A 15,778-nucleotide genomic window follows, 5' to 3' on the forward strand; every position below is an offset into this window, starting at 1 on the left:
TTGCTTTTCATATTTTACTAAAGCAAACCAATTTTGGCCGCAGTCCAGCACTGAATAGGGCTTCCATATAGAAAGTAAAAGAATGTGCATACTGTGCAAATGTGAATCTTTGGCATTTCCATAGTTAATGTATGGATTCCTAACATGTTCTAGGTCTTTTGGGTTGTGGCCTGTGGTAGTTCTCACAACTGAGGAAACAATTTCCTTTTGAAATTTCGTTTTATGGGCTGATTCTTTTCCCCCTCAATCATGAAGCATAAGTACTTCACATGTATTTGTAAGCAGATTGGTTCATGTTGTGTGTTTTTGTTTATCACATTTGTATACCCCTATTATGTGCATCTCTAGGTCATGTACACAATTTAAAACACATCAAATATAAAAGAGTAAAAACAATTTAAAGAATTTCACAGAATAAAAAGTTAAAATAATCTCATAGGATAAAAACAATTAAACAGTTTAAAATTAATTTCACTTAAAAGCCTGAGAAAACAGGTGTGTTGTGAGGGTCTTCCTAAAAGCAAACAGAGAAGGAGATGCTCTTATTTTGAAAAGGATTATATTCCAAAGCTCCGGGGCAGACACAGAGAAGGCCCGGTTCTAAGGCACCACCAAACTAGTCGGCAGCAACCATAACTGGAGGTGACAGGGTTCATGACAGAGAAGGCACTTTCTTAAGTAGCCTGGACCCAAGCCGTTGAGGGCTTTATAAGTCAGCACTTTGTATTTCACTCGGAAACATATCAGCAATCAGTGCAGTTATTTTAAAATCCAAGTTATATGATCCCTATGGGTTGTTGCGGAGACCAGTCTGGCTGTCGCATTCTGTACCAGTTGTAGTTTCTGGACTGCGTGTAAAGGCAGCCCCATGTAGAGTGCATTACAGTAGTCAAGCCTGGAGATTATTAGCACATGTACCACTGTTTTAAGGTCATTTACCTCCAGAAAGAGCAAGTTCACGTGAGGGAAAGAAATGCTGAATCAATCCAAGGTCCCTCTGTAGTTGGGTATTGGGCAAATTAAAAAAAAAACCAAAACCCTTCCACTTGCAAGCTTACACGGGATGAGAACACTGATAGCAGCTGAACGTCTGAGAATGTGTTTACACCAGAGGAAAAAATCCCCCTTTGCCCACGCCCACGCTTTCCTGAGTTAAAAGCCACCTCAGAGAGGCTTGTAAAAAGAAAAGACTTAAAAAACAGTTTTATTCCATTACTGCAGACTTCTTACATCTTAGGCTTTCTAGCTTTCTTAGATACAGTTAAGAATACTTAATAGATTACAAAAATAAGTTCTCTTAGGCATGTTTAAATGAGTCTTTTGCAATGCCCTAGGTAGGATGGGTATAGGCTAGTGTTTCTTATTTCAATTTCATTGCAGGTAAACTATAATAAAACAGTATCAGGAATATGCAAAAAACACACCAAAGAAACATAACTTCCCTGACGCAAAGTCTGACTAAACAGACTTTCCCCTAAATTTATTTCCCGAAGCCAAAGCCCAGGCTTTCCTTTTCCTTGAACTCACCTTTTCCTTGAATTCTCAGATGAGAACTCCAGATGAGAATTCAAACTTCCTGTCCTCCTATCTTTCAAGGATCTGCAGAGTCATTCTCCTGCAGCCAGCCTCCATGGCCACATGTCCTTCTCTAAGAAAGAAACTTACTTCTTCCTTGCAACAGCTTTCTAGGTCCCACCCACCTGGTATGCTGATTGGCTGAGCCCTGGAGTTCACTAGCCTATCTGCCAAAACAGGGTTCACTTCTGGTTAACACTCTTTAGGGGGAGTGGAGTCTGATCACTACACTGACGTATCGGCTGAAACTTATTAAAAGTGTTCCTGGCCACTACCTCAACCTGAGAGACTAGAGAGAGTTTTGGATCCGGGAGCACTCCCAAGCTACATACCTGATCTTTCAGGGGAAGTGTAATCCCCATTCAGAACAGGCAGATCTAAACCATCTCTCAGGTCCCGACCCCCCCACTGTCAGTACCTCTGTCTTATTTGGATTCATCTTCAGTTTGTTGTTATCCCTCATCCAGCCCATTTCCAGCTCCAGACAGGCATTTAGGGAAGTTATGCAATTTCCTTATGTGGTTGAAATGGAGAAATAGATCTGGGTGTCAGCATATTGATAACACACTGCACCAAACCTCCTAATGATCTCTATCAGAGGTTCCATGTAGATGTTAAAGAGCATTGGATAATATAAAATAACGCTGTTGATAATGTAAAAAAATACCTTGAGGTAATTCTTGATGAAAGACTAAATTCAAGTTGCTAAAATAACTGCTTTGCATTAAGAAAATACAAGTTGTTCTAATAAGAACTAATCAGCCTACTTTCCTTTCACTGTCTCTACATGTACAATTTGGTGCAAATTGAGGTCCACAGGTTAGAGCTCTTGCGCCTCAAGTGTTCATGTGTCTGCCATCTTGGATTGGGGTAGATGACATCATCACAAACTACGCCATTGAGGTGTCCCTATGTGTCCCTACAACTGCAGCAAATTTGGTTCAAATCGGTTAAGTAGTTCACAAGTTAGCCCACTTGCTCCTCAAAGGTTTACGCATCCGCCATCTTGAATTGACGTGGATGACAGCATCACAAACTATGCCATAGAGGTGTCCATGTGTATCACTCACTGCAACTGTACCCAATCCCGGTTGCACCTCAGATGTTCACGTGGCCACCATCTTGAATTTGAGTGGATGACATCATCACACAACACACCATTTGGTTCAAATCGGTTAGGTGGTTCACAAGTTAACCCACTTGCACCTCAAAGGTTTACGCGTTCGCCATCTTGGACTGGGGTGGATGACATCATCACAAATGTGCCCCTACAACTTTACCCAATCTGGTTCATATTGGTCCAGGCGTTGCGAAGTTGATGGGTGGGGGACAGGGGATGACACACGGACAGACACAGGGACACACACTCAGAATGCCGCATGATCTCATAAACCTACTGGAAAGTAAGCTAAAAATGGTTACATAACATGATTTCATTATTTTAACACTCTTATTTAAAATAATACTTGTAGGAAGAAAAGAAGAAGTTTGATAAAGAAACAGAAAGGAACTACAGTTTACTCGACAAGCATTTGAATATGTCAGCTAAGAAGAAAGAAACACAGCTATTAGAGGTATTGCCTACGTTATCTTGTCAAAGATGTGTACTCTCTTAAGGTAGGAAGTATAACTGATTTCAGCAGAATTGATTCTTTAGAAACAAAATTATATATTTTATTAAAACATTTATATCTGCTTTCCATCACAAAGCCTAAAGTTGTCATACAGTACAAAATTTAAGAAAATTAACAGTACAAAAACAGTCTCAATAAAACTGTAGCTGTGAATGCAATTTATTAATCCAGGCTGACCACTTTCTTAAATGGCCACATTTTTAGCTGCGCATCAAAAGATGAGCAGCAAATTAGCCCTACAGGCTTTCTTGGAAGACATTCCACTGTCTAAATTGTCAGGAGTATTTTTAAAAAATTACACACACACACACACACACACACACACACACACACACACACACACACATATGTGTAATTTTAAGCCCGTTAAAATAACGGGCGCTAGTACCTCCCCCACTTCCTTCTCCCTCTTTCTCGCCCTCCTTTTCTTCCTCCCCCCCCTTTTTCTCTCTCTCTCTTTTATTCCTTCCTTTTCTCTCCCTCTCTTTCCTTTCCTTCCTTTCCTTCCCCTCTTCTCCTTCCCTTCTTTCTTTTTTCTTTCTCTTTCCCTTTCCTTCCTTTCTTCTCTCTCTCTCTCCATTTCTTCCTTCTCCCTCCCTCTCGCCCTCCTTTCCTTCCTTCTCTCTCTCTCTCTTTCCTCCCTTCCTTCTCTCTCCCTCTCCCTCTCTCTCCTTTCCATCGTGTCTTCCATCTCGTTTCACTCCCTTCTTTCGGTTTCTTTCTCTTTTCCTCTTTTCTTCCTTTAACGGGCTCACTCTTTGGGGCTGGCGGCTCCTCCCTCCCTTTCGTCTTTCTTTTATCCTTCTCCCTCACTCCTTTCTCCTGTTTCTTTCTCCTTCCTTCCTTAGTTCTCTCTTTCCTTCTTTCCCTCCCTCCCTCCTTCTTTCTTTTGTCCTCTTCCCTCCCTTCTCTCTCTTTTCTTCCCCTTTTGGCTGGTCAATAGCAGCAATATTTGGGACCAACGGAAGTTTCTAAGAACTCTTCAAAGGCAGTCCTTTAGCATTTGTTTTTAAGCTGTTTGTGGCAATCTGTGTAGGGTTTAAATAAAGGGGGGGAGGAGTCTGAATCAGGACCATGGCAAGTGCAAAGAGTAAAGCCTCCTCCCCTATTCTGTGATCCCGATAGCAGGATAGTGGCCAACTGGGGAACCCCGCAGTGGGGGAAAGAAGGAAATCACACATTCCCCTTGGTGTTCTCCACCAGCGCTGGGTGTTGGGGGGCAGGCCCCCTCTGGTCCTGATGGGAATCGACAGCCATCCCGGTGAGTGGGCAATGACACCCACTATCCTCCATGGACGTGTCTCCTTCTGTGGGGCTGTTAGGGAAAGGCCCCAGAGACTGGAGACTTTGCTTTCATCAATTCCCCCCCGCCCTTGAGCAGCAGAGAGCGCAGAAGACACCAGCAACGCTCTCCTCCGTTCTTGCCTGCCTTAAAGATCCACTCCAAGTAGCCGTTGAGTTCCGGGGGGAAGGGAGGGAGGGGAAGGAGGGGACTCGCTGGGGAGCCTTTGCGGCTGTTCTCTCGGCCCGCATCCGTGGCGACTACTGCCGCCCCCGACTCCGCGCACGGCCCGCAGCAGCAGCAGCACCACCGCCGCTGCTTCCTTTTGTGAAGAGGCTTGCTCTAAACGAAACAGCACTTAGCTAAGTTCTCCGCGGCTGGCCTGGAGCCGGCGCCGCCTCTGCCTCCCTGCGGCCGCTGGAGCCGCCGCTGCCCTCCCTGGAGCCGCCGCCGCCCTCTGCCTCTCCGTCCCGGTATCTGTCTCCTCCGGCCAAGGCGGCGGCTCTGCCGCCGCCTCGGCCAATCTCCCCCGCCGCCTCTTCCCTGGTTTTTTTGCAGCGGCCGCTTCTGGTCGTCCAACATGGCCGCTGGGTGCTGGCGGTCGTGTCTCCCTCAGTCTGTTCTGCGCATGCGCTCCGCGCATGCGTAGAACGGCCGAGGGAGGCACGGACACACGCTTGGTTGTCCACGGATGGACACCAAGCCTTTTATTAGAGAGGATATATATTTATATTTATATTTATATTTATAGGGGTTGGGGAATGTATAAAATTGGAAACGGAAGAGCTGCCTATCTGTAACATTCTTTCTTTTGTATATAACAAATGAATTGAGCTTGAGATCAAAGAAAGAGTGAAGTAGCAGGTGTATTTAGTAAGGTTTTCTCCTTGGGCCTGATACCCAGATATTAAGGTAGTTGCTAAAATGTAGTATCTAACATTTTAAACGTTGTCATGTGCCGTGATTCCTGCTTTTCCCTCCTCATAAGTTCATCATGGGAGTTGTGCCCTCATTAGCTTAGTACCATTGATGTGCTGCTACATGTATTTGCTAGTTTAGGGTAGTGTGGTTTGCTTGAACCGATAGTATATGGTAACTTTCCTATTCACTCATCTCAGCATGTTGTTTAACACCTCTGTTTTGTTCATCTGCTGTTTGACATGGTTCTTATATAAATACTTCAGCCTCCAGTGTAAAATATAATTGTTGTTAGTAATCTAATGAACTGTGTAGAATTAATCTTGCCCCATGGGTAGAATCTTGTCTTTTGCGACCTAAAATATTGGGCCACAGTCCAGCACAGAGTTTGGTGCACCTTTTGAAATCAGTTCAGTCACAGGTGCCCAATTCTGTGCTGTATTTTGGGGCTTGGTATGATTTTGAAACAGTCTGCACACAATGTGTGAATTTTAAAGCTGTGTTTTTGTTATGCAGGCAGACATCCAAGTGGAGCAAAATCGAAAGCATTTTTATGAGCTATCTCTCGAATATGTGTGTAAACTACAAGAAATACAGGAACGAAAGAAATTTGAGTTTGTAGAACCTGTAAGTAGTTTATTGTAAAACTTTCTCTAAGCAGGACATTTTTAGGATGAAGGGAAATGATAGCACCACAGCATGGGTACAGACCGAAAAGGAAATTTTGCTAAACAGAGTTCAGCAAAAGGCTCCATGCATTGATGATCTACACAGGTTTAGCTAATTTTCTCAATATAGTTCCATTTCATTTGCAAGATAAGTAAATTAATATAATGTATGATAGAGTAAGGCCACCTACACCTACACACACATGCATGCACGCAGACACATGTATGCAGACCTGTGTGGCAGCTGCTTCTCTGTGGTGATTATGTGAGGGTAGAATAGGCTGCAGTGTGTGGGTGGGTGGGCCATGTGAGCAATATCAGTTGTATAGGTCTTGCCACAGAAATGTTTCTTCCACATGGCTCAATCTGTATTTGAATGAGTGCTAAGACTTGGAGAAACCAAGCTGGAGTCCAGGAATCTGTTTTCCACATTGGCACTTTGGGGTATTGTGGACCTGAATTGAGGTCTGCTAAGAAGACCAGAGGTGAACTGCCTTATCTAGTCAAGATGCGAGCTCAGGGCCACACCGAGCCCATCTAAGGAGACTGGCCCAGTGCCTGAGAGGGATGAAACTGGAGGAGTCTGGATACCTGCTATAGTAGGAGATTGCGAAATGCCTTCAAGGAGGCTGGGCTAAGTTAGCCATTCATCCCAAGGAGGAATGCAGTCTAAAGGTCAGGCTGTCAGGGCTGAGGGAGTGGCCATGACAGAACAAATGCCTCCAAGCAAACAGTTGCTTTCGCTGGGTGATGGAACCCACTCCCATGCTATATGGTTCCTTTTAATAAACCTGTTTTATTTGTGCATATCTGCTTCACCTCCATGATGGAACCGAGGCCTTCCCTGGGACCACTTGAAGTGGGCTTGTTCCTTTGGGGGGAGGAGGCCATGATAGCTACACTTTGCTCTTGACATCTTTTAAAGAGTTGTCCTCTTTCTCCAAGGCATTTAGTAGTTCTTTCAATGAATTTTGTTATAAAAGATGTTTCTCTTAATTGATTTCAAAATGCAGGGTAAGAGAAAGCTGAGAAGAAATAGCTCTTTATTGTCTGTGGCTAGTAAATAAATGCATTATAATTGTATTTCAGGTCCTGTCATTTTTTCAAGGCATGTTCACTTTCTACCATCAGGGATATGAGCTTGCCAAAGACTTTAACCACTACAAAATGGCACTGCAGATCAATATCCAGAATGTAAGTGAAGGTACTCTTTCCCCCTCTTTCTTTAAATTTAAGCTTTTTATTTTAAAAATAAAACCTTTCTCTACATCTTATATGCTACTGCATCTTCTTGTATCTCTGTAATGCAAAGCAATCTTCAGGAGGTTTTTTAGGGGGATGTATTGCCATCTTCAGGCTAGTGAGCTGTATGACTTGTTGAGCTTTCTTGCAGTAACTGGATGAGGTACTTTTACTATCTATTGCTTATTCCAGGTGTGAAAAGATGAAAATAAAATCACTTCTTGTATATTCACTTTGAGGGCCTATTCACACAATAATTTAATTTTATAGAATTTGTGTGCAGTATATTTATTATTGCTTAAATGAATGTATGGGAAATGTAAATTCATGTGTACACTATGTGTCTTATTTTATACTGCTTTATAATAAGTATACAAATATATGCCTATAGTGTCACATGAAATGCACCTATCTACTGGTTTTTCTCTGTTGTGGACTTAATTAATGTGGTAATGAAAACTTATACGGCCAGACTAAATCACTCCTGAGTAGTCCTATTGAAATTAAGTAGCTCTACAGTGTAACTCCTGAGTAGCCCTGTTGCGAATCTATCATCTTCAGGGAACATTGGCTTATTATGAGAGGCAGCTTGGTGTAGTGGTTAGAGTGCTGGACTAGGACCGGGAAGATCCGAGTTCAAATCCCAATTCAGCCATGAGACTAGCTGGGTGACTCTGGGCCAGTCACTACTCTCTCAGCCTAACCTACTTCACAGGGTTGTTGTGAGGAGAAACCTAAGTATGTAGTACACCGCTCTGGGCTCCTTGGAGGAAGAGCGGGATATAAAATGTAAAATAATAGTAGTAATAATAATAATAATAATTATTATTATTATTATGGGCAGTTATACTGTGCTGTTGCTCATGTGTAGTAGTCTGTGTAATATGTTCTCAGTTCAAAGTTCTTTTATGAACCAGCCCTAAATATCTGTATTCAATTAACAGCTAGCATGAAATTAACACATTGGTATTTGGATGGCTATAGCAAGTGATATTGGAATCAAGGTCTTAAGTAGTGAGTAGATCAGTAGTGATTGAAGCTGATAACAACTGCATGCACTGTAGGCATCTGTAGAGTGTGCATTGTGGTAGCCAAGTATTTATAATGGCAGTTCCATAAAACACGAAAATGGAAAAGACAGTATTTGAAGATTTTATTGCATCCTTTCTAATAACTCTTAAAGAACTTTGTGCAACAGTCTGATGATGAGATTTCAGTATTATGCATCCTTTTTGTGTGTGTGAACAACAGAGTTCCTCATTGTGCAAAGAGTCTACACACATACTGCTGTACATGCACAGAAATCCCTTTCAGACTTTCCACTGAACACATAGAGGTCAGGGAGCAAGGCTAAAAGGTGTGATTCCGCTCCCTCTCTGTATCTTCAGTATACGTGTGGGGGAAAGTCTGAATAGAACTAGCAATTTGTCAGTTCACTTTTCCCTTTGTTATTGGTGGTTTCATAGTTTGTTTGAATCAGTGACGTGGATATTTCAGAAAACATTGAATTGGAAAATTGTCCAGATAAATTTCTGATGCCCTAAGTTGATTGGGATCTAATTTAGTATGTGTGTTTGACTTTGATTTAATAACCAGAATGAAAACAGCACACCATGTTAATTTTACATGTTGTAAAAATATCTCAAAAGATTTTCCAGTTGTCAAACTACTTGAGCTGAAATACTTGATTAGGGAAAACATGCAATGACAGTGCAGTTGTACACGTTTATTTGGAAGTAAGACTCACTTTTTAAAATGAGGTTCATTAAAATACTCATTAAGTATGTTTTTGGATTGTTGTCTTTGGTTTTAATAGTATATTTAAGAAAATTCAAAGCCTTTTTTGAGAATTGTTTTTGTTGGAATACTTGTAAATATTTTAAGACATAATTCAATAGTATGCACTTCTTTTGCATTGATTAAATTTTAAGTAAAAATGAAGGATAAAGCCATTAATCTTAACACACCTAAGGAACTGTGCATTATATATTTTCTATTTATACGCCTCTTAAAACTTTAATTACACATTTGAATCTACCCAATTTGACTAGTTTATGTAGCCTTAATTATCGTCCAGTCCGAAGTCGGACCAAATCGTGGGTATGCAAACTGATTCAGTTGAACTCATTTGGCAGGATCAGCGAACCAGCTCAAAGTGGATTGAAGTGGTTTGCAATCGAACCAGTTCTGCACATCCCTATTACCAATTAATTTTATGAAACGGTGCTTTTTTTTTTTTAAAGAAAATTTGTGGTAGAAATTTTTCTGCCCCATATTGTTGGTATGATTTGGTTGACTTCTGGCTTCAGGAAGTGGTGGAATTGTTTTGTGGGGTTCATCGACTAGTAGAGCCTAAAAGCAGGTTGGTAAAATCAAAGTAGATTTGATTTTTTGTTTTAAAAAAAGGCTCTCATTTTGCTTTTCCAGGCTAGTGAAGTGACAGATTCACTTACAATAAAGATATATTCTTCCCCCTTCCCTGTCATATAATGCTTTATTTTAATCTAGGTGTCATCTCTAGTATATTGTGCATCTGACAGGGCATGTTTACATTCAGAAGCTATTTCCAGAAAAAATTATTGATCGGTCTATCGTCTGTTTTTCTTTCTGAAACAGACCATTTGAATTTTGGGGAACTTTCTGTTGTTTCATTATTTTATAGAAATATGTACTCACTGTTTTCAGTCATGAAAGAGTGTTTTACTTTTTTGTTTTACTTAGACAAGGAATCGTTTTGAAGGAACAAGGTCAGAAGTGGAAGAGCTCATGAATAAAATCAAGCGAAATCCTCAGGAACAGAAAAGAGTGAATCAGTTTGCAATGGAAGGCTACCTTTATGTGCAAGAGAAAAGTAAGATACTTGTTTGCTTTTATGATAGGAGCTTTTGAATAAAAATGGAGAGATGACTCAGGTGACCCACACATCTGTCACAGTCAGTAATGTTTAGACTACTTTTATTCAGACAGTACTAAGGTAATCAGCTTAACTTTGTACGTTGGAAAATTGCTACCACTCACCTTCTTTCTTTGTAGCCAGGCACCAAGGGTTCCCCAAGATCCACAACGAGCAGGAGTTAAGCTAACATAGTTGTTGTTAATACACACACACACACACACACACACACACACACACACACAGCTACAAAACAGACAGACAGCAGACAGTGATGTGTTTCTATTTCCATAGTCCTTCATGAGGAAGCAATGGCGGAAAAAGCTGATACCTAGGCAGTTTTTAAGGACTATTTTCATACATTCTGGAAATTTGAATACACCCATCTCAGCCAGCTGTTTAAGTCTTTGGATCTGGAATTAAGCGTATTACAACCTTTTGTTACTTCATTGACCCATGAGGACTATCTTATCTCCTACGTGAATGGGAACGACCTACCAAGGAAACATCAGAGACTTTACCCCTTGGGTCTATATAGGAGCTTAGTTTCTGCTATTTAAACATCTGCTTTTTCCAGCCTATATATGGCTTATATATGATGGGTTATATTGACTACTATTTTTCCACATTATATGTGTTTATCCTGTCCTATTCATGTATTTACACTCTGTGATACTTTATGATTATTTGTGATTTTGTGAAATCAATATTAATATATGATTGTTCTAACCAGCCTTAACTGAGTGACATTGATATATCAATATATGGATTGACTATATCTTTCATTGAGTATATGTATTAGGTATGGAGAACCATAGCTTAATTCTCCTGTAATATGATCAGAGTAATGTATTTCTGAAAGTTGGTTTAAGGTTTGCTGTTGGCAAGCACTTTGAACAACTTGAATGCAAACAATTAAATAGTTAAACCAAGATAAGATTTATTTTGGAAAATATAATATCAATTCAGGCATATGCAATAAATGGCAAACATTACAACTTCATTTAGATGTTAAATGCTGTTCAGAATAAAGTATTCAAAGATATTAAATACCACATAGGTTACATAACTCATTCTAAGAGAACAAAATGTCCCCTGAGTGTCAACGTGTAAGGATGGAACATGTGTGCCTAAATGTATCTCATCATACAGGCAACACATGCCCTGGGTAGAATTGTAGGAAAGAAGTGTTGCCTGAACCAGGCTCTTTGATTAACATTGAGCAATAATATCCAGAGCTGGAGAAAGACTGCTTTTTATTTTAATGTACCTGGGATTTCCTTTCTATTCTATAGACTTTAGGGAATTCTTTCCCGCTGCGATAAAGTTTCTATTGAATGTTTTGGACTTGCTAATACTAATGTTAAACTAGTTTTGGACTTCAGATACTAACTTGTGATAGACTGTTATTGTTTACATAATGGCAAATCAAATGTTTAAATAAGCTTACAAACCTCAACAGAAGTTATAAAAGTGCTCTAGAAAATTGATTTTAGAAGAATTATGAACTTGCCTATTCAATTATAGATCTCTGCTAGCTTCAGAACATTTGTTAGATTCGAAGAATCATGAGTGGAAAGAAAATAACCACTGGTATTGTTTGCAGATACTTGTGTAAGACTTTTCACAAAGGTTCACAGAGTGTTATAAATAGCTCTATGGCATCCTCATAGTGTTGCAACATTTTGCGCTAGGATTTGCACAAGCATAACAATATTTTTGGACTCAGTTTTATTTTCTTACACCATGTTCTAGTATAAGGTATAAAACATTCTGTGAGTGGAAGATGTCTTTTACATGCATCTTTAATAGCATTGAGGCTATAATGCTGTGTGTCAGGGGCCCTCAAGACCATGAAGTGAGGAGATATTCTGTTCTTGAGGGGGTGGTAGTACCCTGGAAGGAACAGGTACGTAGCTTGGGGGTACTCCTGGATTTGTTGCTGTCACTGGAGGCCCAGGTGGAAGTGGTGGCCAGGAGTGCCAATTTTCAACTCAGGCTTGTCTGCCAGCTATGGCCCTTTCTGGACAGAGATTGCCTGGCCACATTGATCCATGCTCTGGTAACCTCCAGACTGGACTATTGTGATTGGCTTTAGGTGAGGCTCCCCCTTAATATGGTTTAGAGGCTGCAACTAGTGAAGAATGCCGCAGCAAGACGTCTGATGGATACTTCTGGCCAGATGCACATCACACTGGTCTTAAAGGAACTGCACTGGCTGCCAATTGGCCATCGAGCCCGATTCAAGGTTTTAACACTGACTTATAAAGCCCTGAACAACCTGGGCCCCAAATACCTGAAGGAACGCCTTCTCCCATATAGATCTGCCCATCAGTTAAGATCTGTAGGAGAGGCCCTCTTGGTAGTGCCACCATTGTCAGCAGTTAAAGAGGTAGGGGCACATGAGAGGGCTTTCTCTGTGGTGGCCCCTAGGTTGTGGAATGCCCTCCTCCCTGAGGTGTGCCAAGCTCCGACACTGGAGAATGGTGGACATACCACTTCACCCTGGCCTTTGACTAGAGATGTACTGGTTCTTCCCCTCTCAGGCACTGTATTTTTTTAATGTATTTTTGATTGTATGATGCTGAATTTTAATTATGTTTTATATTGGTTTTATTGTAACCAGCTCTGATACCTTTGGGTATAGGGCGGGCTAGAAATGTAAATAAATGATTTCCTCTTCATTATCCATTACCTTTACCAACTTCCTTCCTCTAAAACAAGTGGATAAACTGAAGGATCATATCTAGGATTTTCCAAATACTATACAAAACTGTCTGGAAAAATGGATGTAACACAAAATATTCTGTAAACTGGGAAGTATGTAATTAAGTATATCAAATATTTCTTACAATAATTATTGCTATTTTATTGAAGGACCTGCTCCATTTGGTTCCAGCTGGGTGAAACATTACTGCATGTACAAAAAGGAGTCGAAGAAGTTTACTATGATACCATTTGAGCACAGATCAGGAGGGAAAATTGTGAGTACATTTCACAATTCATTGTACTTCATTCCTTGTATCTAAATGAGAGTATAAGAGATAAGGTTTGCCCTGTATCTCTTCTCTGTGCACTTCACATTTTTTAAGTATTGCAAGTTAAGATAGCAGAGTGATAGATAAGAATTCTGAAAGGTTATTAGGGTAGGGTTGTAGAGAACAGAGAACATGTCACCCCAAAGTGTCCTTATTTTATCTATAGTATTTCATTAAGCCCAAAGAGATTTAAAGTTTAGTTTTGAGGACAACTAGCCATTGAGACACACAAAGTTTGTCTCAAAGTTGTTTTTCAAATCTGAAAAGTTTCTATAAGCTTCATATTTGACTTGAATTGTGGTATCTGAAACCTGTTACAAATGGTTAGCTTTTAAGAGCAGAACACTCCTTATAAACAGACTGGGTCCTCAGGGACAGTAGCATTTCACTTTCTTTAGAATCATCTCCTCTTTACCTCCCTGCCCAACCTAATCTTTAGTGCAGGCTGTTGATAACTACAGGGTGTAGTGCAGAACTATCCTTCCATTTCCTTGGCCCTCTAATGCCGGGAGCCTTACTGCTCTTCAGTTCTAGGCACATAGGAAGCTGCCTCACACTGTGTCAGACCATTGTCAGATCCATCTACTCAGTACTGTCTACACTGATCATCAGAGGCTCTCCATGGTTTCAGGCAGGAGTTTTAAAAAAGTCCTACCTAGAGATGCCAGTAATTGAACCTAGGACCGCCTGCAGATGCTTTACTACTGAGCTATGGCCCTGACCCCAAATTTTGTGCCTAGTATTCTGAAAGCTAGCAATACTTGTCAAAAAGTCACTAAACCAATTTGAAGTTCTGTCTGTCTTATTCAGTGGTAACTACAGATACCTTCATCTTCGTAACATTTAAAGAGAGAGTGCATATTGTGTGTAGAAGGCATTTTTGGTTCCAAGCATTCTGAAATCTTGGATGAGTTTGTACTGGGAAACTGAATGACAATAAGTAAATCTAGAATTAACAGCTTTAATATAGGCATCTTACTTGATATACAGCTTGTTTTTGAACATTTTAATTTTGTCTGCTGTTACAGTTCACATATAATGAAATCTTTTTCAGGGTGAGTTGGAAATCTTCCTCCTTAAGTACTGTACCAAAAGAAATACCGATACTATAGATAGACGGTTCTGTTTTGACATGGAAGCAATAGACAAGTAAGTTAGTAAATTTATTTATTTATATTATTTATCATATTTTTAATACTGCCTGATATGTACATCTCTAGGTGGTGTAAATTTTTAATATTAAATTCACAGATTAAAATATAAAAAACACAATAAAAATATAAAACAAAATCTAATTAATTCTAATCAAAAGTTTGCAAGAACAGGAGAGTCTTGAGGGTTTTCTTGAAAACAAACAGAGAAGGAGAAGCAGGGAGTGTATTCCATAGCCCTGGGGCAGCCACAGAGAAAGCTCAGACAAGCTGGTGGCAACCATAACCGGATCTCTCTAGAAGATCATAAAAGGCAGCAGGGTTCATGAAAAAGGAACATGACAAACTAAACCTTAATTCTGTGTTTTCCAATAATACATTTCATATCTAAAGCGTTCAAATATACAGCTGTAAAACTGCTTTCCCTCAAGAAATAATTACTAACTAGCCAAAAAGACAGTGCTTTTTGAAAGAGACTACTTTTCACTTCTTTTAACTTAATAAAAGACTGAGTTCATATGCTGTGTTCACTCTCCCAGTTTGTATGAATGTGCACTTGTATGTTTTGAAGGTATATGTACAGCTTTACTTGGTCCTTAAAGCCAAATAGGTTAAAGCACATAGTATTCAGTCATCTCATCTCCTAACCTGGATGGCAGATCAAAATAAAGCCTTTAAGGGTTAAGATTTCAGAGACTACCCTATAAGATGTGATAGAGACATCTGAACTTTAGCACTTCCTAGGCTAGGTTTAAACAAGTAGTTCAATGCATGAAATAGAGTGCACTGTGTCACTATAATATGAATGTACAGCAGGGCTGCTCAACTCTGGCCCTCCTGCAGATATTGACCTAGAACTCCCATAAACCCTGGCTGTTGGCCACTGTGGCTGGACATTATAGGACCTGTAGTCGAAAAACAGCTGGGGGGCCAAAGCTGAGCAGGACTGATATACAGAAATGTTACTAGGAACCTTTTGACCATACCTTGCACATGCACTAAGTTAAAGCCCTTTTTTGTGGCTCAATGGGATTTAGGGACTTTTTCAATGCTGTACTTGCTGGTTACCATTCTTGACGAGTCAATCCAGCAGTTTATAACAGCGTCTGTGAGCAATATGCCTTTGAATTTGTGGCTGAGGGTGCCAGAGGCCAGCTCTGCATGTGGAGAGGTGGCAGATTTCACCTTACAACTTATATCTGAGAGTTGTTAACTTTAAAAAAAAATGAGAGAAAAGAAACAAAAGATGTGCTGAACAATCCTACAGTAATAACAGGAAACTAGAAACAAATAGCACTGGAATATTTCTTCTTGTTTGCTTCTAGTGGTAGAGGAACAGGTAGGTGCCTTGCTTTATGAATATAGACCACACAGAAC

General features: G+C 40.2%; 1 protein-coding gene across 4 annotated transcripts in view; it reads left to right on the forward strand.

Moving 5' to 3' along the window:
• ARHGAP10 (Rho GTPase activating protein 10) overlaps nucleotides 1-15,778 on the forward strand; it is a 207,914-nt gene that overhangs the window by 90,315 nt on the left and 101,821 nt on the right. For all 4 annotated transcript variants that reach the window (XM_053254179.1, XM_053254181.1, XM_053254180.1 and 1 more), the window contains 6 exons: nucleotides 3,048-3,149; nucleotides 5,926-6,036; nucleotides 7,167-7,271; nucleotides 10,041-10,170; nucleotides 13,090-13,196; nucleotides 14,305-14,399. In XM_053254179.1, coding sequence (XP_053110154.1) covers nucleotides 3,048-3,149; nucleotides 5,926-6,036; nucleotides 7,167-7,271; nucleotides 10,041-10,170; nucleotides 13,090-13,196; nucleotides 14,305-14,399 — 650 coding nt within the window. The remainder of the gene's footprint in view (nucleotides 1-3,047; nucleotides 3,150-5,925; nucleotides 6,037-7,166; nucleotides 7,272-10,040; nucleotides 10,171-13,089; nucleotides 13,197-14,304; nucleotides 14,400-15,778) is intronic.

This window comes from Hemicordylus capensis, chromosome 5, assembly GCF_027244095.1.
Source record: "Hemicordylus capensis ecotype Gifberg chromosome 5, rHemCap1.1.pri, whole genome shotgun sequence".
Lineage (NCBI taxonomy): Eukaryota > Metazoa > Chordata > Lepidosauria > Squamata > Cordylidae > Hemicordylus > Hemicordylus capensis.